The 24,247-nt window shown below is 46.5% G+C and overlaps 1 protein-coding gene across 1 annotated transcript in view; it reads right to left on the reverse strand.

The window, feature by feature from the left end:
* The window catches only part of coro6 (coronin 6), a 94,805-nt gene that overhangs the window by 41,213 nt on the left and 29,345 nt on the right, over nucleotides 1-24,247 (reverse strand). Inside the window, exon 3 of the mRNA XM_084320755.1 lies at nucleotides 5,810-5,932. Within this exon, the coding sequence (XP_084176881.1) occupies nucleotides 5,810-5,932 (123 nt within the window). The remainder of the gene's footprint in view (nucleotides 1-5,809; nucleotides 5,933-24,247) is intronic.

Here is a 24,247-nt window from a genome sequence, read left to right on the forward strand (position 1 = left end):
TTAATCTGTTTATTACTTGTTTTTTATTATTATTTATTTTCAATTTATGTTCGAAATAAATAAACGCATTCATTCAAGATATTGTGTGAGTAAAAGTATAGTTAATTTACTCATACAGTATGTACATCCTCTGGCCTCGCGCGGATCTCACAGCTGTGCCCGCACAGTGCAATACTCCAATTCAGCCATTGGCAATTCAGCCATTGGGTGGGTGGCGCTGCTGAGCGGCCCTCACAGCGCGGCCGTCAGAGCGCGGCCCTGAGAGCGCCGCTGGCTCTGCGGCTCTGCAGCTGCATGCTTCTCCGGGAAGGCGTCTATACTTTCCACAAGCAAGTTGTCCTTCCGCGTTGCTCTGATTGGCCACTGACCTACGCTAGTTTTTTGCCCCCACGCCGGTATGCGCGTGTATATAATAATAATAATGCGCACGCTGAAATGGGTATCGTAGAACATGATATATTAGCATGACATCTGATTTATTAATACCTACGCGCATCAATATACTACTAACTATCAACTAACTCTAACTATCAACTAACTCGCTACTGCCCGTGCATCAATATACGCCGCGCTACCGCCCGTGCATCAATATACGCAGCGCTACCGCCCGTGCATCAATATACGCCGTGCATCAATATCACTAACTATCAACTAACTCTAACTAACGCCTAACTCGCTACCGCCGTGCATCGCTATACTAACTAAGATGGACGATCACTGCTATTCAGCCAAGCCAAAGCAGAGGTACATTTTAGTACATTAACAGCTAAGGGGTGTTGTTAATGCATTTTATTCTAAAACCTGGTGTGCTGTAGGCTACATGATTGATTGATTGATGCTATTCAGCCAAGCCAAAGCAGAGGTACATTTTAGTACATAGTTATAACAGCTAAGGGGTGTTGTTAATGCATTTTATTCTAAAACATGGTGATGAAAACAATACAATACGTTATTTCAATTGAAACAATTGAACTAAGAGTGATTTGAACTTGTGACCATAGGCTCCACAGCCAGCTGATGAACGAGTTGAGCTACGTGGGCCAATGTTAAAACTGAGTGACTAATCCATGATTTACACTTGTGCCAATTGCGTGCGTTTGTCCCTAATCTTTAGTATTGGCATTAATAAATCAGATGTCATGCTAATATGTCATGTTCTACGATACCCATTTCAGCGTGCGTGTGTGCGAGGCTCGCTCTCACATTATTATTATTTCTACGAGGCTCGCTCTCGCATTATTATTATTTCTACGCTGCTCATTATTATTATTTCTACGCTCATCAAAACTAGCGTAGGCAGGGGCGGTCAGTGGCCAATCAGAGCAACGCGGAAGGACAACTTGCTTGTGGAAAGTACAGACGCGTCCGGGGTGATAATCTGGCGCGCCGCGTAAAAAGTCGCACGCCTGACATATCGGCATGTAACTCGAGAACCGAGGCACGGATTTTGGCGATTCAGATGGCATTTGAACGGCAACGAATGGCGCTTTAATTCTGTATGTTCTATATGTTCGGCGAAAAATGCAGTCCCGAGCCTTCAGATGCTCGCAAAGGGCCGTGAAACTGAAACTGAAAAACAATGAAAACCGGACATTTCCATGAATTTATAAAGATACTAGTAGGGTCCCTCCGGTTGTAGGCCAGCAGGGGAGAGGATTTGTCGGTAACGAAAGTCTGGGTCAACGAAGAATAAGGAGACTCCAGGTACAGGAGACAGTGCAATAATCTCTTGATCCGCAGACGAACAACAGCTATTCTCCGGCATGCAGCTCCGCATGGAAGAAAGCTAGCCAGCCTCAGGCGTCCTAGAGGCGGGCTCGACGTTGCTCCTCACAGGGTAAATCCCACACAGTTGTGGGTGTAGACGATTCGCCGCTCCATCAGCTACAGGACCAAAGCAAATATAATCCAGCCGAAAAGGGCTCTGTAGTCGTCGGGTAGGTTATCCAGTGTACATATCCACACGGTCCTCGTCTAGGGCTCCTCGGATGACGGCGCCAGGTTAAGCCGCCCAGCCTGGATAAGCACACTAGCTGGTACGAGAAAGCGTTGGTAATGCTGGTCACTGTAGAACGGTAGCCGCACGATACACTATACATAAATAGACTATTACTGAAATAATAGAATAGGTCGAACTCGACGGTACAGCGTTAAACTCTGATACTTCAGCTATCAATTCGCACGCGGTCTCAAGGCTCTATTTTGGGGCAAAACGGGCCCACTTCACAGCACGTTGTATCGTGGTGTGAGGCTTCAACTTATTGGGTAACAGTACTTCTGTATTCACCTGCGCCGTATTTATACGTTAGGTGAACAATCTAGTACCAGCCTTATTTCTGTCTCGTATTCTTGCGCAGAGCCGGTCATGTCCAGGCATGTCTTTGGCGCTGACTTTGAACTAGACATTGGGGGTATGGCCGTGGCGCCTAGTGGACCGCTGTCCAATAGGAGAACGAAATATTATGGTCTGTACTAGGTAAAGGGATATTCCGTGTATATGTACAAAGAATACACAAGGGATATCAGACGATATACAAATATTATACAATATATCTCAAGTAATAAATATATATATTCGGTTTAATCTGATCCTTCGTAACACTACTGCTCCTGCTCCCACTACTACTGCTCCTGTTGCTACTACTACTGCTCCTGCTCCTGCTACTGCTCCTACTACTACTGCTGTTGCTACTACTACTACTACTACTACTACTACTACTACTACTACTACTACTACTACTACTACTACTACTACTACTACTACTACTACTAATAGTACTACTGCTACTGCTGCTACTACTACTACTGCTACTACTACTACTGCTACTGCTGCTACTACTACTACTACTACTACTACTACTACTACTACTACTACTACTACTACTACTACTACTACTACTACTACTACTACTACTGCTACAAAGGTACCAATACCAAACTATTTGTCCTTGTGTCTACATAAAAACACAAAACATTAACACACAACATGCAGGAACCATCCACAGTTATTATGTCTATGTGCAACACACTGTGTTGTTATGCTGTTCCATCTTTTCTGATGGAACAGCACATTAGTACAGGTTGTCATACCAAGGCTTAGAGTGCCACCTACAGTACACCATGGGAATAACATTAGTGATTATTTACCAAATACATAACATTACTAAACATCACCCCACCCCTGTCCTCTCTTACCCCTAACACACACACACACACACACACACACACACACACACACACACACACACACACACACACGCACACACACACACACACACACACACACACACACACGCACACACACACACACACATGCACACACACACACACACCTGCACACACACACGTTACGGCCCATCTCCTTGGCTGATGTGTGTAAGACCCAGGTTTATGATGAGTCAGGAGGACCAACATGGGTCTATTGCTGAAGGGTCACATGATAAAGCAGTAATACCGGTATGTTTTTATTTATTAAATATATATATGTAAGGGATAATGCAAAATAATTGACCGACACTGCGTTCTGGAACGCAGTGAAGGTCAATTATTTTGCGACAATGACCGAGTATAGCTATACATTATCCCGCTTATTACAGGGCTAACTTACTAACACTATACGTAATTCATTTTACACCATCGACAAGACGAGATCAAATGCAGACGCAGTTGTTCTGTGGCTCCTCTGTCATCGCCGGCAGGTGTGTGGACTTGATTGCACCTGATGTAGTGCAGCTGTAAAGCTAAGCTTTCGTGACTGCGATCAAAATGCTTGATTGTGATTGGTCAATAGCGCTCTGTTGCCCCTAACAGCGGTCATTATTGTGCGTTGCCCCTGACAGCGGTGAATTATCGAGAAATAATTGACCGCTGTCAGGGGCAACCGAGCGCTATTGACCAATCACAATCAAGCATTTTGGCGAATGTTATAACGCCATGTAATAATATTTTATAACAGAGTTTCAATAGAATTTAGATCCTGAGCTGAGGATCCCTGACATAATGGGATCAGTCAACATACATTTATATACACCAAGCTCCTCCAAAAGTTCACAAAGTTCAATCACAATTTGTGATTACATAAAAAAGACAACGCTTGATGCTCCATTCAAGATTCACGTGATTGGAAATTGTTCCATTCAGCACATATGGAAGCCTGACTCAATAGACTCAATAGTAGTATTAACAATTCTGATCAAGAAAGATCTAGATACCCGGAAAATCACCCTCAGTACACTAATCCAGTTTGAATTGCTAATATCAACATTGCCAAGGCAAAATGGGGTTACAATTATCTTAATTCTTAACCCTTTTGTGTGTGTGTTTAAAAAAAATTTAAGGAAAAAAAAGAAATTGAAATGTTACTTCTGAAGACAATAATAAATAATTAAATAGTGACAACAGTATGGTATAGCTTTTGAACATGGAGATGCTTCGATTTAAATATACATTCTAAAATGCAAAACAGGAGTCATCTGACACCCTTGGCCTAGATAGTAATATAGATAGATAGATAGATAGATAGATAGATAGATAGATAGATAGATAGATAGATAGATAGATAGATAGATAGATAGATAGATAGATAGATAGATAGATAGATAGCTACTGATTACCTTTCTATTCTATACTACTACACTACACTACACACACACACACACACACACACACACACACACACACACACACACACACACACACACACACACACACACACACACACACACACACACACACACACACACACACACACACACACACACACACACACACACACACACACACACAAAGCTTAGTCTCTTGTCATAACTGTGAGGGGTTGTGTTGGGACGGGTCAGAATAGCAGGATTAACAGCAAGTCTGCTGCTGTGACGAGGGCCAGGAGATCAGTCACAGACAGGATCACACAGCGGTGAGACCACAGATAGCAGCTACTAGAGCTGAACCCAATGCTCTGAAGCTTCACCTGTTGCCATTGTAATCAACACCAAAATCAGGCTTTGGATGCTTTGTGTTTTTTTTTTTTTTTTACCATTCCATCCAATAGCTTACATGATCAGCATAAGACATATCTTGTAGAAATAAGAATGCAACATTCCTTTTGAAAATCTGTTATTCTTAGACAAGGATATGAACATACATTATTTTTTTATAAAAACTATCCCGCCCTCTCACACACACACACGCACACGCACACACGCACACACAGTGACACTTTGCACGTGGAAAGAACGAGTCAGTGTGACACTAGGCATGTCCACGTGTGACTGGTTTATACAGCTACTGACAGTTAGATAATACATTCATCATATGTGTGTTGTGCTCTTGTGTCTTGCCGTGCTAATGGTGCTCACGAGGTGCTAGCAGGCACCTGTCCTCCGACAGCATGGCACCGCCAACGCTCACCAGCACCACACGGCCATGTATGTTAAACACCAGCGTTGTATCCATTCCGCCAGCTGAACAGGATCTAATTCAAGGTGGCGAAGTGGGGTTATTTAACTTAGGTGGACAGTTAACCCTTTCACTACCACACTACCAAAATGGTTAACCCTTTCACTGCGACAATACAGAAGGTTAACCCTTTCACTACCACACTACAGACGGTTAGCCGTGTGTATTGTGGTAGTGAAAGGGTTAAACAGGTGGACAGACTGAGAGCCAGACTTGATAAAATGACCCGCTGGTTGATCCTTCAACTGCCTGCAAAGCAGAACAGCAACAAACAATAAACACAGACTGGTTGACGACTTGACTTGACTCACTAAAACACACTCACACGCATTCATTCAACCACACGGGTGGTCATTACCATGGCAGTAGTGTCTTCTGAGCAGCTGGCTAAGATGTTGTCATTGTGAGGACACCAGTCGATGTCGAGGACAGGTCCAGTATGGCCAATCACCAATGGGTAGCTCTTTTCCACACGACCTGTCTGCAACACACAGCAGAAGCAAAACAACATGTCAGTATACGTGTATATGCATTGTCATTACTCCAGGTCCCATGACAAAGTGAAAATGACTGTGAGGCATATTATATTTTACAGCATTTTCTTCGGTTGCTCAACAAGCATTCCATGCCAGGAAAATGCTCCCCGCCGCATAATTGCTTAATTGTATCATGCATCTGTATGGAAGCATCTGCATTCCTTGCATTTCTCCACTCTATCATTCAGGTTTTGCCTGTAATTCATCTGTACATTCATATTGTACAAGATCACGTCTTCAACAAGGTACATGGTACATCCCAGCCAGCACAACCGTCCTTGTCGTGGCCATGTAATATGACGTTTAACCAGGAGAGTTTTTATTTTTACCTTTATTTACCCAGGGAGGTAAATAAATAAGGTTCTGAGCACAAATGCTCTTTTTCAGTAACGCCCTGCTTCACATTCACACATAAATAGCTGGTCGTGTTCATTCAAGAACTCCATGTAGAACTAACTAACCAAACCCACTTTTGCATTGTGCATGTCCCAGTCATCATCATCATCATACAGTAATAGGCACTTTAACTGGCCATTGACTCAAACCTACAAATCAATTTATCAATGATGTCACTTCCGGGGTATTCCATCTGTTCCGCTAGTGTGAACACGTGTATCTAGCTTCTAATGTGTCACTCCCTGTTCCACACACACACACACACACACACACACACACACACACACACACACACACACACACACCCCCCCCCCACCCCCCCAGAGGAGTGTATTTATAGCTGAGTGACGAGGCGTTGAAAGGAGAGTTTTTCTTTTGGCCTGCTGGGGGGACCCGGAGCAGGGAAGATGGAGAGCAGGGTGGTGTGTATTAATAGCCTGTCTGTCCATGAGGTCTCTGATATATAACCATGTCTATCTCCCTGTCTCTCTGTCTATCTCTCTAACGTACCTGCTTGTTCCTCTATGCATTTCCTATATTCTCTGTCTCTAATTCACTCTACTGTTATGTGGATTAAAGCCCTGCTCCCTTCTAATGACCTCATCGCCCCCCATTCTAACTTCACAACAACAAATCTATATTTAAAAAAGGATGTATGGTTATAATTTCACAATCCAGTTCAAATTAGAGGAGCTATGAATCTGGGAAAGAGTTCTATTTCTGTTCCTCTTCTTTTCTTTCCAATTGGTATTATTAGTCTTACTGTGTAGTAGTATTACTTACAAGGCATCATTAAACCCAGAGTCTGATGACAGCCCTACCCTTCGTTGTTTACGCTTTCATCAAACTAAACCACAAGGTGAAGCCGCTGCGTGAGCTGAGCTACTGTGTGTACGAGATAATGACCAGTCGGTCGTCATGGGATAGTAGCCTATAGAGCACTGTGTCGTCCCTAACTGGACACGCGTGTTGTCTTTCAACTCACCTGGAAAACAAAGAATCTTAGGGACAAAACAACCTGTCTTATTTCAACACATCTCTTTTAAGTCATTATTGTGAAGCTCAACACAGTCTATTGCAAGACAATGATATGTCTCCGGGTTCTATGACCTTTGAATGTCTCTCTCTCTCTCTCTCTCTCTCTCTCTCTCTCTCTCTCTCTCTCTCTCTCTCTCTCTCTCTCTCTCTCTCTCTCTCTCTCTCTCTCTCTCTCTCTCTCTCTCTCTCAGTGCAATACATTCCAAATATCTCCCTAATGCATCACCTTATTCAAGCCAGAGGTTTGTGCAGTGGCGGACTGGCCATCGGGACATTCGGGACAAATCCCGATGGGCCGGAACCAAAGTGGGCTGGTCCAAAAAAAATATATATATTTTTTTTTAACTTTATTTTTGGGCCAGTGTGTGGGCCAGTGTGTGGGCCACTAATGTGGGCCGGTGTGTGGGCCAGTGTGTGGGCCAGTGTGTGGGCCAGTGTGTGAGTCGGTGTGTGGGCCACTAATGTGGGCCAGTGTGTGGGCCGGTGTGTGGGCCAGTATGTGGGACGGTGTGTGGGCCACTAATGTGGGCCAGTGTGTGGGCCGGTGTGTGGGCCACTAATGTGGGCCAGTGTGTGTGCCGGTGTGTGGGCCGGTGTGTGGGCCAGTATGTGGGCCGGTGTGTGGGCCAGTATGTGGGCCAGTGTGTGGGCCAGTATGTGGGCCAGTGTGTGGGCCAGTATGTGGGCCGGTGTGTGGGCCAGTATGTAGGCCAGTCTGTGGGCCGGTGTGTGGACCAGTATGTGGGCCAGTCTGTGGGCCAGTGTGTGGGCCGGTGTGTGAGTCGGTGTGTGGGCCACTAATGTGGGCCAGTGTGTGTGCCGGTGTGTGGGCCAGTGTGTGGGCCAGTATGTGGGCCGGTGTGTGGGCCGGTGTGTGGGCCAGTGTGTGGGCCGGTGTGTGGGCCAGTGTGTGGGCCGGTGTGTGGGCCAGTGTGTGGGCCAGTGTGTGGGCCGGTGTAGTGTGTGGGCCGGTGTAGTGTGTGGGCCAGTGTGTGGGCCGTATGTGGGCCGGTGTGTGGACCATTATGTGGGCCGGTGTGTGGGCCAGTGTGTGGGCCGGCAATAAAACAATAAACAAGTTGCATAAACTAAATCAGATTAAAAATGATCACAGTTCTGGTTTGCCTTAAGATGCAGTTTAAGATGGGTCTTGAACATGGAGTATGTAGGGCACTCTCTAATCACAACTGGTAGGCTATTCCAGTAGTTACCACTTTTAACAGAGAACACAGTTCTGTATCGTTAGTGGCTTAGCTTGGCTTCGCCTTCTGCACTATCTCGCGTACGTGCACGCGTACTGAATAAACCACAAATGTACCTCTAATACCAGTATTAGTCTGACCACACCCCTCATCAGCTTACCTTCATAAGCAGGTGTGTGGTCACCTGCTCTCCTCCTTCCCGCTTTCACCACAAGGAAGTGCCTCGGTAGTACCCCACTTGACGTGTCGTTGATAAGTTGAAAAGAGTTGTGACTAGGTTTACATTGTGCCTAACCTTTTTCTTCTCTCACTTGTTTATATAAGAAAAAGGTTTGGGTCATAATGTATTCCGCGGAGAGTAGACCCGCTAGACCTACTCTTCACCACCGATTCTCCATTCCCGCCTCCGTCGTGCGTTCCGGTGCTGGGCTGTTGCCACTCTCGTGGTTGCCGACCCAGCCCGGGAGACTGCCGGTGGATAGTTTTCCTCACCGACGAGCCGAGGGTTCGGAGCCGTCGCTCCGGCGATGGCCTGATCTCGACTCTGGTTCCTCTGTTTCTGGGGAATCGCCCGTTGATGAACGGGGGATTGTCTTAGAGCCAGGGGATTTGCGACGAAAACTTTTTGCGTCTGCTCGCTCACGTCGTCACATGGTGGCGTGCAGACGCGAACGGCCTGGGTTTGGGGAATTGCTGGAGACCAGCGAGGCCGCGTCCGACTCTGGATTTCTGATGGAAACTGAAGACTTCATGGAGGAGGCGGACGGGTTCTTGTATGATGGTCCCGTGGAGGAGAGTATCCCTCCTCCGGAGACCCCGGGGTGGGGGGAAATGGCTCCACGGGGCGCCTTGTTCGAGGATGTCGGGGAACCACCTTGGCCTCATCAACAGGATGCCCTACTGTCAGCCGCATCGGATTGTGGCTCCTTGACCAGTCGCAGCCTGCTGTATGCGAGGGATGCGGGGTCGGTGGAGGAGGGTCCGCAGGGGGAACTGCGGGCCTTGTTTCCCGAGCTCATGGCGGTAGCCGCCGCTGCAAACGGTGTGCCGCTGCCGCAGCCATTGCCTGCTCCTGTCCCTGATGACCTCATAGGCCATCCCTGGCAGCGTCCCCCGGTGAGAGGGGTGGACGTTGTCTACCCATTTTTCCCATCGATGGGGGCCTATGTTCGTCGGGGCCAGGCGGTCTCCAACATCATGGGACTGACTCCCGCCTACGTACCAGTTACGCGGGTGTCGGGGTTGGTCAAAGGTATGGGGGAGGGCGTACCTCGGCTTGACAATCCGATGGCCGCGCTCCTCTGTCCGGATATGGTGTGGGAGCCCCTATGCAAGCCGGTCCTCCAGGGGAGGTCGGCTAGGCGATTGGCTTATTGGGGTGACCAGTCATTTATCGCCGGTACACAGTCGCTGGCTGCGGCCTCTAACATCGCCCACCTGGCTAGATTTGTATCGGGGATAATGACGGGCGGCGCGGATCTGAACGAGGTGAGGTGCGATCAGATCACCCAGGCTGCGGGAGCTGTGCTGCACCTCTCCCAGGTGCTAGCCATAGCCATGGGTAAAGTGCGCGCCCTGGCCACCCTGGGCCAGCGTCACCTTTGGCTGGAGCAGGCCCGTGTACCAGAGAAGAAGAGAGCCCCTCTTCTGACGGCCGACCTCTCCGACGCTGGCCTGTTCGGGAAGGCCCTGCTATTGATGACCTCAACATGCAGAGAGATGGCAGAGGAGAGATCCATCCTCCAACCCCATTTTCCGCCTCCCGTCCTTGCCGGTGGGGGCAGAAGGCTTCCGCGACGTCGAGCTGTCTCCGTCGCCGCTACCACTGCCCCCGCCGCCGCTGCTGGCCCTGCCAAGAGGGCTAGGAGACGAGACGACGCTTCAGCCACCGCCGGCCCATCCCAGACCGGAGGAGACGGTAGGGAACGTCGTGTCCAGCAGACTGTAACCTACCGTCCCTCCGGGGCTCCCCGGGGTGGCCAGACTCGAGCGGCGCGAGGTGGCAGGCGCCGTTGAGTGACTTTTCCCCCTCTGTGTCCCCTCCTCTACACCCTCCCCGGCCCCCCTATGATTTTGTGCCTTGATCACATATTATTTATTTAATAAAAAAGTTCCCTGATATAAGGGGGACTGTGGTTGGCCGAACAAACTGTGTGTTTCTTCAATACAAATCATGTGGTGGGGTTGTGTTTTATGAATCTACCCTGTTACGTTGGGGGAATGAGTTGTGTTGTGTTACGAGTTTTTAAGCAAGGTCTGCAACTTACACTCGGTAATAGGTTCTATTAGCTTGATGCTCCACATGCAATTAGAACTGGTGATATTCCATTGCTTTAACTAAGTATGTGTTCACAACGCTGTGTTGTTAGTTGCAGTAATGCTCGTACACACTTTTCATGGCCTAGCCATTACTCTCGTTCAACGTCTTCCTATAGCTTAGGCTGCGGGTATGGGATTCACGCACAGGCGACTTGTGTTTTTTGTTGTAATCCCTTTTACACTTTGTGGGTAGCTAACATTGTATTAGCTTATGCTATATGTGTTTTGTTCTACCGGAGGTTTTCAAAATGGCTACGGTTGTTTTCTGTGTGTAGGGATAGAAGGTGTGTTTTTCGGGAGGGGGTGTCGGATAAACCCCTCCTTTACCCACTTGATTGGTTTAGAGGTTGTTGACCCTCCTGCTGAGCCAGTCAGGGCCAAGCCAGTGCTTGGGGGGGGGGGGGGGGGAGGGGGGGGGGGGGAGGGGTATTCTACCGACTCCTGTTATGACAGGATCCGGTGGGTTTTCCCCGCCCGTTATAGCGTTGTTGCTATGGCGACGCCTTCCATGAGCTGGTGTCGTAAAGATGTCGAGGGTAGAGCGCAGGACTTAACCTGCTGCGCTCGTTTTTGTGTCAAACTTGAGTCTGTTGGTCACGTGTCTCACAGTTTACATATCTTTTTCTTGACCGTGGTCTCATGTGGGAAGGTGTTTCTGGGGGAATCTGGTCTTACACTCTGATTAAGAAGAGTGACTGGATTAAAATCATGTGAAAACACAGGGTTTTTTACTCCCAGCTGTGCAGTTAGGTCATACATGTGATGCCTTTTCTTTATTTTATAAAGAGTTGAATGTTCATTCATGGAGTTGATTGCATCTCGCCCCTCTTGTCGTTTCCCTGGGCGTCTTGGGGATTCAATATGGTGGTCTAGCCGGCCTATTGTTGATGTGGGTATGTCCAAACGCACACATAGTGCTGGCTCAGGATGTGCTTTGGCCGTTGCTGACTGGCGCGCCTCGTTTGCTTTGGTGAAACAGCGTTTTTATGGAGCAATTGGGATGGGGGTTTTTCCTCTTCCGACATCCTGTGTGTTGTCGATGGGTTCCCGTTCATGTCAGGGGATGATGACGGAATGGGTCTGGGCATATGGGAAGGGTCTCACGCCCTAGGGGTGGGCCGCCGGACGCGGTTCATACCGACACGTCTGGGTGGCGCCTTCTTTTTATGTTGGGATCAGACGCGCATATCTGCCCCTTCTCCTGGGGTTGGCAGGTCGGCGTGGTTAGGGCACGGGACTGGTTCTGGTCGCGCTGGTCCAGATCAGTGCACCCGTTGTCCGCTGGGGATGCAGATCTGCTGTTCTGGTACCCTGAGGGACTTAGGGTTTTTTCGGGGGGAAAAATGCTAGGTCGATCCGGGTGTCACAGGGTTGTGCGTTATGGGACCCCTTGTTGGTACCGAGTGCGGGGTGCTGGGGGCTGGTCTTCCATATTACGCTCTTCTCTTGCGTTTTGGCGCTGAGGAGCCTGTTGGGTGGGGTTAACCTCCTTTGGGATCCTGTGCTCCCCGTATCGCCGGGCCCGGTCCGGGGTGATGCCCGTTGACCTGTAGGCCCGGGATGGCCCTGTTGGGAACCGGAACGCGGGCTGCGGTGGTACCGCCGGTGCGTTTCGGGGTTTTCCTGAGGGGTTATGGGACCAACCATTGCATGGGGTAATGCCTGGGTGGTTGGTTCTCTGGTGTGTTGCTGCAGTGTCAACTCCCGGTTCTCCGGTTGAGGGTGCCCCTGCACGTTCATGACGTCTGCCGATCGTATGGGCTTTTCTGTGGGCAGCTGTCAGGGGCCGTGTGGTCTACGGATCCCGCTCCTGACGTGCTGTTGAAAGCTTGGTTATGCGACAACGCCAGCATACGCCCCTTCCGCCGGGGCGGCTGTTTCGGCTGTCCTTTCTGGCGCCTGCCTCGTCCGCAGTTGTTCCAGGCTTGGGTTGACAGCCTGTTGCCTGGTCTTCCCCGGTGCACTGCCTGTTCCGTTGGTTAACTCTTGTGTGTTATGACCATGCTGTCTGCCTGTTGCAGGGCTTGTGTTCCAGGCGGTGTGCTGTTGAGGGGGACAGGGCCCGCTCGGCTGAGGGGCCTTTGTCCGAATACGCTGGCGATGTGAGGGGCGGGGTCACTAGGTGCCCCCCTGGTGGGGTCTTGATGCTGGCATCATGGACTTCTCCGGGCCCCCATTCCGGGGTCCAGTCCTTTTGGTGGGTCTGGGTCTTCCTTCGCGCTCCGCTGCTACGGCCTTGCCACGGGGTTGGGTTTGCCCTTGACCCCGTGATTCTGGGGGCAGTAACGAGGTTGTTCCTCCGTTCGTTCCCGGGTGGCATGCGGGTTGTGCGTGTGTGTAGTCGTGGGGTCAAGCCACGGTCTGCTCACCCTGTGCGTTAAGTTGCTTGAGAGCTCTTCGCACGGTCGGGTCCGTCGCCTTCCCGTGAAGCCTCTAATAGGGGGGATACCCTCCATTAGGGGGGGTCGGGGGGGCTCGGCCCTCCCTGTTCTGATGGTTTTGGGGGGCTGTCAGCGGGGTGTATTTGTCAGCCAAGTGGCTCCGCTTGGCCTCCCTTGTGCAGAAGGCGAAGCCAAGCTAAGCCACTAACGATACAGAACGTTAGGTTATGACTATAACCAAGTTCTGTTAGTTAGGGGCGATGCTTGGCTTCGGACGGCCGCTGCAGCCCTTGACCTCACCTTGTGGTGAAAGCTTGGGAAGGAGGAGAGCAGGTGACCACACACCTGCTTATGAAGGTAAGCTGATGAGGGGTGTGGTCAGACTAATACTGGTATTAGAGGTACATTTGTGGTTTATTCAGTACGCGTGCACGTACGCGAGATAGTGCAGAAGGCGAAGCCAAGCATCGCCCCTAACTAACAGAACTTGGTTATAGTCATAACCTAACGTTTTTGCAATGGTAGTATACCAAAAAGGCACCTTACAGTCCCCTCTACTGATGGCCCTGGTAGTAATGCCAGTGTCTCCTTTCTGTTGGATGAACTCATTCAATGGGGGAGGGGCAAGTCCATGCAGAACCTTGTACATGAAGCAAGTATATTTGAAAACTTGGAAATTCTTGAAACTTAGCATGTTATGTTTTTCTAAAACATTACAGTGATGAAATTAAATTTGTTTCCTATCAAATACTTTTATGGCTTTTTTGTAGAGTAATTCTATTGGTGTAAGAGTAGTGACATATGAAAGAGACCAGTTGATAAAACAGTACTCGATGTGTGATAAAATCATTGAATGCAGAAACATCCTTGCAGCATTAACTGGCAGGCAGGGCCTGATCTGCCTGAAGTTTTCGATGTTAAACTTGACTGTGTTTGTCACTTTCTTCACATTACTTTTTGAAGGTCAATGTAGAGTCCAATGTGACCCCAAGATACTTGAATTAATGTACAATGTCCAGCTCCGCCTCTCCCAGAAACACATTAGAGTGAGTGACCTCTACTGGTGACTTTGTGAACATCATACACACTGTTTTCTTGGTGTTAAGTGAAAGACATGCTTTTGTTAGCCAGTCTTGAATGAGACATGAGACATCAGTGAATGAGATTCACGTTTCCTCCCAACCGCGAGTAGGCCTAGAAGCGCAGAAATGGAGAATGCAAAAAAAGAAAGGGTGGAGCTGAAAAAGCTAGAATTGCTAGTAAAAGACGCAGAACAATGTTCTAAAATTACAGACATGTTTAGTAGAGGAAGGGCTGGCGTTAGAGTAGCTGCTGCTGCTAATGATGATGAAGTTCAAGTGGAAGGAACCAACAGTAACATGACAGGTGCATGCAGTAGCCTAGTGCATATTCTACTGTTGGTGTGTGCCGGTTCATGAGGGCTAGCTAGCCTATACTAGTTCTTGCAGTGATTTCAGTCATTCTATTACAAGACAATGTGCTTTCCGTATTCCCGATTCCTTACAGCACGTGGACGTAAATAGTCGTGACTCGTGACGTTTTTTCTCTGACTAAAAGTTTAGTTAGCAATGTTAGGACTAGTGCCCACCACAGCATCAGAAGCTAAAGTGCTAACCTAGAGAGCCAATCAGAACCTAGGACGGGCTGCAAATTAATTGGCTACTAATATTATAATAGTAAATACTCAAATAAAATACTATTATGTTCCCTTTCAAATTTTCATGTTGATATAATATTGGTAATCTAATTGATTGAATTGATTAGTTGCCATTTTACATGCTTAAATAAGATGTACCTTAGAATTCCCAACAGTTAGCCATGTTCTCGATTAGTCTCATCTACATGTTTGTAGATAACCACAGCCAGGGGCGTAGCTGGGGGGGGTAGCTTAGGATGATTCCAAGGGCCCAGCACTGGGGGGGGGGCCCAAAAAAAAAATTTTTTTTTTTTTTTTTTTACTAGACATCACTCAGGTGTATTATTGATGCTCTCATTGATACTATGTTTGTTTCTGAAGTGTGTGTGTGTGTGTGTGTGTGTGTGTGTGTGTGTGTGTGTGTGTGTGTGTGTGTGTGTGTGTGTGTGTGTGTGTGAGATATATAGAGAGAGAGGGGGGGCTTTGGTAGACTATTGCATTGGTCCATTCATTGAAGATGAACGCAATGCGACATCCTTTACTAGGCTCACCCACCAACAGTGCAGGTGCTGAACTGCTGATCCGAATGTATAGGTAAAAACCATATTATGCGTTTTCATCAATAAAAAAATGTCCAAAAAAAATCTGCTTGCGCGCTTACGCGCGCTCGCATTCACTGGGGGCCTACAAATACATTCTTTCATGGGGCCCAGAATCTGGAGCTACACCCCTGACCACAGCTAACTAGCTTAACCTAACAACTAGGTCAACTACTACCCCGTAGTTAAACAAATGTGATTGCATATAACAGCTAACTGCTACAGCTAAGTTGGTAGTTAGCCTATTCCATTAATGTTGAATGTATTTATGAAGGTTGTTGATGGTGGTTGGCGCTGAACAGCAGACATGATTCCGTCAGTCTGCCACAGGGAAGCTGTGTTTGCTGATGCTGCTCACGACCACCAGTAGCGTATGACTGTGTGAGTGTGAATGCTTGATGGTTTCTGTGAAGCGCTTTGTGGAACAATGCTGATATACAGTTAAGAATGAGTAATTCGCTTTTGGTTTTTAAGAAAATGGTTTGTAAAGCTATTTTTGAAAACTACAAGGGTGAATAATACTGTTTTTTTTTTGCTATTTTCTTTTAGAATACTGTTTTGGAGTCTTAATTTTTTAAATTTTTGTTAAGAATATAGGACAGGCATAGGCTATATAAGCATTGCTTCAGTCTGTACCTTCTCAGTCACTGTAAAATCAAATATTGTTAAATGATGGTGTATATTGTATTGTGTGAGATGATGACTGAATAAACTACTACTACTACTACTACTACTACTACTACTACTACTACTACTACTACTACTACTACTACTACTACTACTACTACTTTGGGTGTTTTCAAAAGGCTGAAAAACGCTGTATGAATTCAAGCCATTATTATTGATTGCTGATGTTCTTCTTATGCAGCTGACCCTGAGGGGAGAGAGAGAGCCCAGTCCAGCACAGCTGACCCTGAGGGGAGAGAGAGAGCCCAGTCCAGCACAGCTGACCCTGAGGGGAGAGAGAGAGCCCAGTCCAGCACAGCTGACCCTGAGGGGAGAGAGAGAGCCCAGTCCAGACAGACAGACAGACAGACAGACAGAGAGAGAGACAGAGAGAGAGACAGAGAGAGAGAGAGACACAGAGAGAGAGAGACACAGAGAGAGACACACAGAGAGAGACACAGAGAGACACACACACACACACACACACAGAGAGACACATACACAGAGAGAGAGAGAGAGAGAGAGAGAGAGAGAGAGAGAGAGAGAGAGAGAGAGAGAGAGAGAGAGAGAGAGAGAGAGAGAGAGAGAGAGAGAGAGAGAGAGAGAGAGAGAGAGAGAGAAAAAACAAGCTCTTGGAATGGGTGTCTGGGAGGAAGTGGGGGGTCTTTCGATGTTGATTAAACGGCAAGCAACTAATGTCATGAGTGCCAAATTAAAGGACAATAAATCCAATCTAACTGAAATTGTGTAGCACAGACCTTTTCTATGGATCAAAACCTCAATATTATTATGGTGTAGTTAATACTTCATGTATCCTTAATCCCTAGGCTAATGAGGCACTAAGATGTTAGTAAAAAAAAAAAACATATGCCAATGACAGGAAGTAACGGTATATGTATGTGTGTGTCTCTGTGTGTGTGTGTGTGTGTGTGCACTGTGCATGAGTGCACATCTAGGGGCGGTGTGTAGATTTGGTCTCCCTGATGTTGACTCCTTAGCCACAGCCTTGGGTTGTTTAATAATGGACAAGTGTTTCATAACGGCCGTTGTGTGGGCCGGGGAAGACATTTGGCAAATGACGGCGGGTCCGGGAATCGAACTCGGGTCAGCCGATCCGCGACGCAGCGCGGTACATGGTGTGCTACTGGAGCGCCCCCTGTAAACAGTTTTTGGGCAAATTCATTTGGTGTTTGGTTTACCAAGTCATCATTCGGAAAGGTAATCAGTTTAATGTTCTACTGTGATGTCATCTGGGAACGCTGAATCCATGTGTTAATTATAGTTCTAGTTTATAGATAAGAATATGAGAATATAGCATAGCATAAACATGTATGAAGGGATATAATTGTATGTTGTTTTATATACTTAGTGCAGTGAATAGTTTATTTATTATTTATGAATTCAAATAATAATAATAATAATAATAATAATAATAATAATAATAATAATAATAATAATAATAATAATAATAATAATAATAATAATAATAATAATAAATAATAATAATAATAATAATAATAATAATAATAATAATAATAATAATAATAATAATAATAATAATAATAATAATAATAATAATAATAACGAAAAAACACATTACAACCAAATAACTAGTGAACTAAAGGCCATATCAATACTCTATCTTGGAAAATTATAACAAAATGAAAAATCTAAATACAGATTTAAAAATAGACGTTCAAACTCCCCTCTGCTCTGCAATGCTCGATCTGTCTGGACCTGTTGCATTTCCTCTGACTTCTATTCCAGCAACATGTCCTTCCTGTTTACCATCACAGTCCGCTGGTTGCATCATGTTGTTTTAAAACTGATATAGCAATGAAGTGCTATAGATGACAGTGCATTCAGTTACTGAGAGGAAGCCCAATCCACCCAGTCAAAAGCAGTACTTCACCAAAAGTAAACTCTCAAACTCTGCCCTCTTTTCTTGAGCCTCCAATCAAGACAATCTAACAAAATCAAACAATGTTTGTCAGAGGAAAGCAACAGTTGTGATAGCAGGATCAAGAAAAGAGGATGAGGTTTGAGATAGGTCAATTAAGACTACTGGTGCCAGGTCATATCTACAGTATGGTTCATCTAACCCTAACCCTAACCTTTTAGTAACCAATTATGGTGGGGGTTTGTGTTTTCAGGTATTAGTCAGATCCTCAGGTGTCACCATGTGCGACGGACCTGTAGTTTTTAATTTAGGATGTAACGCATATGAAAACGTGAATGAATGCTTCTTATTTTTATACTTTGTCAAGGGAAAGCAAAGCAGAGTAATGCCCTTCAAGGTTAGGGTTAGGAGTCACATACTATATCGTCCATGAGTGAGTGAGTGAGTGAGTGAGAGCACAGAGGCAGTCTGCAGCATGAGTGAGTGAGTGAGTGAGTGAGTGAGTGAGTGAGTGAGAGCACAGAGGCAGTCTGCAGCATGAGTGAGTGAGTGAGAGCACAGAGGCAGTCTGCAGCATGAGTGAGTGAGTGAGAGCACAGAGGCAGTCTGCAGCATGAGTGAGTGAGTGAGAGCACAGAGGCAGTCTGCAGCATGAGTGAGTGAGTGAGAGCACAGAGGCAGTCTGCAGCATGAGTGAGTGAGTGAGAGCACAGAGGCAGTCTGCAGCATGAGTGAGTGAGTGAGTGAGTGAGTGAGTGAGTGAGTGAGTGAGTGAGAGCACAGAGGCAGTCTGCAGCATGAGTGAGTGAGTGAGTGAGTGAGTGAGTGAGTGAGTGAGTGAGTGAGTGAGTGAGTGAGTGAGTGAGAGCTCACAGAGGCTGTCTGCAGCATGAGTGAGTGAGTGAGAGCACAGAGGCAGTCTGCAGCATGAGTGAGTGAGTGAGTGAGTGAGTGAGTGAGTGAGTGAGTGAGTGAGTGAGTGAGTGAGTGAGTGAGTGAGTGAGTGAGAGCACAGAGGCAGTCTGCAGCATGAGTGAGTGAGTGAGTGAGTGAGTGAGTGAGTGAGTGAGTGAGTGAGTGAGTGAGTGAGTGAGTGAGTGAGTGAGTGAGTGAGTGAGTGAGTGAGTGAGTGAGTGAGTGAGTGAGTGAGAGCACAGAGGCAGTCTGCAGCATGAGTGAGTGAGTGAGTGAGTGAGTGAGTGAGTGAGTGAGTGAGTGAGTGAGTGAGTGAGTGAGTGAGTGAGTGAGTGAGTGAGTGAGAGCTCACAGAGGCTGTCTGCAGCACTGTAGGAAAAACCACTGAGGTTGAAATGTTTACAGAATGTGACCATACAAAAAAAAACATAAAAAACAAACAAATCATCCTGATGGCTCACAGAGAGGCATGGTCAAGTTTGCACAAATCTTTTTACGTCTCACATTCACCATTTAAAGCCACACAACATTGTGAAGCACTGTTCGCCTTCCGATGCGAAGAAATGCTGCCTCACTTGCGTGGTCAAAGTAAAAATGTGTTAAACTTTGACCAGGCACATGACACACCTATGCTCGACCAATGTGGGAGCAGCTGAGAGGATTTGGGCTGAAGAGCGGTGGATGTGATTGATTGAACACCAAGCAGCATCATATTATCCAGTACAGCCCACTTTCACACCAGCATGTGAGGAGGAAACCTTAATTGAACCTGCCAGATGGTCTGTTACACAGAACACACAGAAGTCATCCATTGAAACGGTTTGGAACAGGGCCGGCACTTTAATAATACATTTAATTTGTAACGCACTTTATATTTGTGACAATCTCAAAGTGCTATATGAAAGGAGATAAAGATACAAAAAATGAAATGAATAAAAACTATTAAAATGAATAAAACAACCAATGAAATGGAAGAAACATTCAGATCAAAATCTAAAACAATTTAAATAAAAGAATAATAAAAGAAAAAACACACAAGGCATCAGTGTTTAGTACTTTAACCTGTAGCCGCCAGTAGTTCCTCAAAGGACACTGATTCGTCCAAACTGCTGGTGGTTTGGTCACAAGCGCATAACTTGAAGCCTGACTAGATGGATTCTCGTGTGATGGCCAAAAACCTTGGCATGGCCAGAAACCAGTCTGACCGTCCCATTAGGCACCAACGTAATCGCAGTGTCCTGGGTTCGAATCCAGCCCAGGACCTTTGTTTCATGTCACCCCCCCCCCCCCTCTCTCTCCCCCATGTTACCTGTCACTCTCTGCTGTACTATAAAACATGAAACAGAAATGAAACATCAAATAATCTTCTAAACAAACTCAGCAGCGTGTGTTGTCTCCTCTTCATTCTCTCTCAATGTATCTCCCTTTCTACTCCTCTCTCTCTCTCTCTCTCTCTCTCTCTCTCTCTCTCTCTAATCCTCCTGCTACCCACTGTATATATATCATCTTGCCAACCGATATAGCACACAATGCCACAGCTCACTGGCCACGCTTGTCATTTAATGATAATCACCTGCTAGTTGACAGTAGTTACAGTCACCTGTTGTTTGAGGAATGAGGAGCCTGACACCTGGGAGGAATGGTGGTGTTCACAGCAGATGACCGGGACAGCAACGGTCACTAGCTTACTAGTAGATGACTTTACATAGAGGTAAGACTCCTGGTTTCTACTCAAGTGAAATATCCCTTTAATTTGTGCACATGCGATCAGCAGTGCAAAACCTCAGTTTGCTCACCGCAAGCTATAGCCACAGTGCAGGATCCTGCCGACATCGTAGTCAGCTTCTAATGTGGTGGTAAACTCCAAAACACAGAGGATACATCTATCTTGAGTCACTTCCGAGTGAAGCTTTAATCTCATTGGTAGCGCTTTATTGAAAAGGTCAGCAGTGAGGTTGATAATCACCTGCTAGTTGACAATAGTTGACCTGTTGTTTGCTGACCAACATGCGATGGAATACTAGGTGTAGCTAAGGGGCTACACAACCCTGACTGTATTTAGATTAAACCACTGCTAAAGAATGTTAATGGCCAGACAGTATAAGTACACAAAATGGCGGACACTCTATTAACGGCGCGGGGACAGGGATACAAGTTGAACAAGCATTTTAATGTTAATAGTAAACATACATATTATATAACACAGCTCTCTTTTAATAATAGAATGTCAGTGCAACAACGTCAGAGGTAACGATAGTTCCTATACTACGGGTACCCGACCGGTGGAGCTCTGAATGGAGTGAGACGGAGCGAAGCGGCACAGGGAAAAGCAAGATGGTGGCTGGAGACGGTGGTCCTCTGGAGTTCCTACTTCCAGAGGGCTGCAGACACACTTAAGGCGCTCCCATAGTCCAGCAGACTGTACACAGAGCAGACTCCGCGGATGTCCGCGCGGCTCTTTGAGCTTTCATAGTCGAGCAGAACTCAGCGGACGTCCGCGGTCTATTTCCTACATTTCTCGCTCCAGTTTTACTACATTTCCCACAATTCTTTCGCGCTGTTTACACTTCTGTTAATAATGGCGTCAGATGATGAAAAATAGCTCCTCTGTTTACTGGATTTGCGGGATAAAAAGCAGAGACGGTGGTATGTGAGGCCACTAAATGAAAAAAGGGATGAGGAAGGGGAGTTCACCTTCATCTCTCTCCTCGCGCCACAAATCGCTCGTGCGGCGTCACGTTAAATGCAGTTCGATGTCAACCAAACCGCCGAGCAGCGTTTTGTGTGACACCAAGTCAGCGGCGCGGATGTCCGCGCCTCAGAAAATAGGAGCGTCGCACCTGTGGGTCTGCTGTCCGCTGAGATCAAAGATCCGCGGAGTCTGCTCTGTGTACAGTCTGCTGGACTATGGGAGCGCCTTTAGGATAATCCGGTCGTCGCTGGGGAGGAAAGGGTCTCGTACGGACGATCCTTGTATTCCTAGCGCCCGATGGTAGGATTAATAGCTATTAGTCCGAAAGCCCGTTGGCATGGATGATAGCTAGTTAGCTCCGTTTGTACTTAAAGCTAACCCGCAGGAGGTCTTCAATGAGTAGTTATGTCCAGAACGTCGCTGGGTTCAACTATAAGTCTCTCCACGTTACTTCGCTTACACAAGTCACTATACTGTGCCAATAAGGGCTCGACAATATTATGGTTGTATCTAAGTAGCCGTGCGGCTCTCTAATAACGATACGTTGCCTGGCCGTCCTGTTTACAACTGCGCCAAACGTTACTTCTCTCTCACTCTGTTAGTTTTCCTGTGGACTGAGCCTGTTCACCCATACAGATCAATACGCTCTCTCACTTGTCCGGGCATGTCTGAACATGTTCTGAAACATGTCTAGAGGGGCGCGCGCACTGGCGCCTACGGCGTTAAGAATGGGACATATACAAATAAGCGAATGATGAATCCTGTTAGGCAAACAGATGACGTGAAAATATATATCTTATATATATAAACAATATATAAGTTATACAAAATAATAAACACAGACTTTCAGTGTTAATCTGGACCTTCAGAACACTAGGAATACTCCTCTCTTGCAATACTTCTCTCCCGCTACTCCTCTACCTCTCTACTCATCTCCCCCTCTAATACTCTTTGGTTTTCTCATCTCATCATCTCTGCCTCTTCCTGGCACTCCTCTATAGGGAGGTGTAGTGGTTACGTCGTTGTTGTTTCCGGCCGGTCCACCTCGCTTGAAATTGCAATGTATTTCCAATGGACAATTTCTAAATAGTCTCGTTTTAAAACAAATAAAGCATGAACATTGGCATGGTGTACCTTTCTGTGTGTATTCGTCCACAATCTATAGCTCAACATGAAACAATTCACAATTAATCGTAAAATAATTACATATCATTTTATTGCAACCAAAAATGCTTAAACAATAATGTTAGTGATAGAAGGGAACTCATTTTGTGCAAAAATGGAAAGCTTGCCAATGTTCATGAGGCAGAATTATTACAGTAGCCGATAATACATTTTCCCAATGATAAATCCCTATACGGGTGGACCGCATGGGAAACTAAAGTGACGTCAGACTACACCTCCCTATATGTCAGAATCAGAAACGTGACCCTGGCAGGGTGGGGGAGGGGCAGCCAGAGGTGACTGAGTGGGACAGGGAACGCTGAGTTCAGAGCACAACAACTACACACTCACATATATAGACAGGGCAAACCCTTAAAGGGACATTTCACTTTAGTATAACTTGTCAAATATCTCAAGCAGTTGTCACTACTGTAGTTTTCTTGTAGACGCCTTTACATAGAGGTAAGACGGCTGGTTTTTGACAAGTTCTACTAAAGTGAAATATCCCTTTAAGCTGTGCGCAGGCGATCAGCACGTCGCTCAGTTTGCTCACCGCGAGGTACAGCCGCAGTGCATAATCCTGACGAAATCGTGGTCAGCTTTTAATGTGGTGCAAAACAGTTATCTTGAGTCACTTCTGCATGAAGCTTCAGCATGAAGGTCAGCAGTGAAGTTGACAAAAGTGCTGTGGCAAGTGGAGATCTTGACCCCTGCCTGACCCCAAGGGAAGCCCTGCCACGCAGCTGAGGCACTGAGCGCTCCATAGAAAACAATGACACATCCAATGCAGAGCTGTTTTACAGATGTGCAGGCAGCTTTACACAACCACACACACAACCACACAGGAGTGCAATTAAAAGGGAATGCATGCAAATGTTCTGATCCAGGATTTCTCCATCTCGGTGGCCGGGACCACATGATTGGCGGTCCTTTGATATTAAAACACGGTCTAAAAAACCTTTAACCTTAAAGGTTAACCTTCTGTAATGTGGTAGTGAAAGCATTAAGCCGTTAACCCTTTCTAGTGTAGTAGTGAGAGGGTTAATATGGAATCACCTTTCAAAATGGGTTGGGAACCCATGGTTTAATTAATATTAACAAACTCCAGAAGAAATCAGAGAACTAAGATTCCTAACCTGTGATGCCATAACGATGTAATGCCTGGAGCTTTTAGATTCAAATTCACTCACTCACTCAAATTCTCATAACCATCTCATAAACCCTGGTTTAAATGAACACCACTTAGTGTTAATTTAAACCAGGGGTCTCAAACTCAAATTGGCTTGGGGCCACTGCTGGCATTGTCATCTCATAGGAGGGCCACTTCAACA

Source organism: Notolepis coatsorum (assembly GCF_963971535.1).
Source record: "Notolepis coatsorum genome assembly, chromosome: 8".
Taxonomy (NCBI): Eukaryota; Metazoa; Chordata; class Actinopteri; order Aulopiformes; family Paralepididae; genus Notolepis; species Notolepis coatsorum.